A 2,500-nucleotide genomic window follows, 5' to 3' on the forward strand; every position below is an offset into this window, starting at 1 on the left:
ACATCACGGTGGCATCACTAAACATCACCTGAGGCTGTCTGTCCATGGACATTATACAGAGAAGCCGGTATTCCTTTTCCAAATGTTTGTGCAGGAAGTGGACGCCCCCCCTGGGACTTGTGAAGTTCCATCCCCCACCCCCAAAACTCAAGTCCTACCCCCCCTCTGCATCCCCTTCGACCCTTGCCTTCATCCTCAGAGCCATTTGAAGAGTTGTGCATACCTTCCTCAAGAGGTGCCATTTGAAGGTGCACACAGGCTTACCCTCCATCTCACCTTCTCTTCCTGCTCCCTCCACCCTGGTCTCTTGAGTTGGATCCCCTTTCAACCCACCTCCGTACTACCCCTTCCCCCTAATCTAAAAACGACCCCCCCGACTACCTCCCATATGGACTGCACTTGTACGGCACCATATTGCTGATTCTGCTAGTTACAAGTTATGCTGCAGGCCACTGTAGGTTATGGTAGATGTTCTCCACTTATGTACCTCTTTCACGCCTTGTGGTTTCAAAGTACTCTACACTAGATAATGTTCACCTGTTCGCACGCAAAGCTGGCCGCCGTCTTGCAAGGTGCCAACCAAGCCACTGGGGGACGACAGGGGCGTTTGGTAACTTTCCAAAGGACACTTTGGCATGCAGATGGGAGTAGCCGGGGGTGGAACTGCCGGCCTTCTGATTCGAGGGACTCCCTCACAACAGTCCCAAAAGTGTTGCCGTACTTTTGGGACGAATGGTACTCTTGTGAAAGAGTTGCCTCAAGGTAGCCTGTCGCCTGCAGTTCGGGCTACGTCTCCAGGGATCTCTGGGGTTTCCCATCAGCAGCGTCCCAGAAACGTGTCGCCTGGGGGACGCGGCGCATCTTAGCATCTTAGCATACGAACATTCACGGGACACCTTGCAGAAGGTGTCAGATATTGCTCCGGCTTGTGAAGGCTACACAAACAGGAAGCAGGAATTGAGGTATGTGGCTCCTCCCGGATGTAAGGGCAGGTAACAAGAAGAAGAGGAAGAAGATGCGACCTGTGCAAGAGGTCGCTTCGTTCCGCTCATCGCCTCCGTCTGCTCACAGGTGGAGGAAAAGCAGCGGGCGTCCGTCGGCTTTGCCAAGCTTCTGGCCGCCATGGAGACGCTCGGCTTCTCGGCCGGCGAGCGGAAGGCGATCTGGCACGTCCTGGCCGGCATTTACCACCTAGGAGCCGCCGGGGCCTGTAAAGGTAACTGACGGACGGTACCTTTGCGCCCCCTGGTGGACTGTGCGGTTCATAAAGTGTCCACAAGGGGGCAGCATCTGACCGAAAAAGCTGCAGGTTTCCACTTTGAAAGTGAGAAACCAGGCATTAAAACATGCTTGGATAGGTAGCAATTCTAAGTGTGTGTGTGTGTGTGTGTGTGTGCACGCTCATCAGTGGGCAGGAGACAGTTTGTGAACTTCGACAGCGCCCAGGTGGCGAGCAGCGTCCTTGGCTGCGAGGGCGACGACCTGCACACCGCCGTCTTCAAGCACCACCTCCGGCAGCTGCTGCAGAAGGCCACCGGGGGCGTCAGGGAGCGCAACGGCGGCGCCGAAGGGGAGGAGGGTGAGTGGCGCCGACGCAAATGCATCTCGTTCCCACGAGATAGTCAACTCGTGGGGACGGAATAATCAGCGGAGACGTTTCCCGCTCTGTTGCCGTTGTGTGATCATCGCCGTGTCGCCGTGTGATGGTGTCGTCATGGTATCACGCTGTTGTGTCGCCATGGCGATCTCACCCGCTGGAGTTCTGTTGCTACAGCGTTCCCACGCCGTCACGTTGTTCTGTTGTCACGTGACAAGCGTCATGGCGTCCTGTCATTATGGCGTCCTGTCGTTGAGGCGTCTTGTCGTCATGGCGTCCTGTCATCATGGCGTCATGTTGTCATGGCGTCTTGTCGTCATGGCGTCTTGTTGTCGTGGCGTCCTGTCGTCGTGGCGTCCTGTTGTCATGGCATCCTGTCGTCATGGCGTCTTGTCGTCATGGCGTCTGTCGTCATGGCGTCTTGTCGTCATGGCGTCTGTCGTCATGGCGTCCTGTCATTGTGGCATCCTGTCGTCATGGCGTCTTGTCGTCATGGCGTCCTGTCGTTGAGGTGTCTTGTCGTCATGGCGTCCTGTCGTCATGGCGTCTTGTCGTCATGGCGTCCTGTCATTGTGGCGTCCTGTCGTCATGGCGTCTTGTTGTCATGGCGTCTTGTCGTCATGGCGCCCTGTCGTCATGGCGTCTTGTTGTCATGGCGCCCTGTCGTCATGGCGTCTTGTCGTCATGGCGCCCTGTCGTCATGGCGTCCTGTCGTCATGGCGTCCTGTCGTCATGGCGCCCTGTCGTCATGGCGTCCCGTCTCCCTGCAGGTCCCAGGCTGTCGGCGCTGCAGTGCGTGGAAGGAATGGCCGCCGGACTTTACGAAGAGCTTTTCTCCTCCGTGGTGTCGCTCATCAACAGGTAGCGCCCGGAAACAAACCGATCGGCCGCGCCCCCGTGTCG

At 57.1% G+C, this 2,500-nt stretch overlaps 1 protein-coding gene across 4 annotated transcripts in view; it reads left to right on the forward strand.

Annotated features, from left to right (window-relative positions):
• Window positions 1-2,500, forward strand: part of myo18b (myosin XVIIIB) — a 44,796-nt gene that overhangs the window by 16,109 nt on the left and 26,187 nt on the right. For all 4 annotated transcript variants that reach the window (XM_086152818.1, XM_086152817.1, XM_086152819.1 and 1 more), the window contains 3 exons: window positions 1,072-1,216; window positions 1,409-1,579; window positions 2,368-2,458. In XM_086152818.1, the coding sequence (XP_086008944.1) occupies window positions 1,072-1,216; window positions 1,409-1,579; window positions 2,368-2,458 (407 nt within the window). The remainder of the gene's footprint in view (window positions 1-1,071; window positions 1,217-1,408; window positions 1,580-2,367; window positions 2,459-2,500) is intronic.

This window comes from Fistularia commersonii, chromosome 9 (assembly GCF_037954325.1).
Source record: "Fistularia commersonii isolate RoL2024-O1a breed Wild chromosome 9, RoL_Fcom_v1.0, whole genome shotgun sequence".
Taxonomy (NCBI): domain Eukaryota; kingdom Metazoa; phylum Chordata; class Actinopteri; order Syngnathiformes; family Fistulariidae; genus Fistularia; species Fistularia commersonii.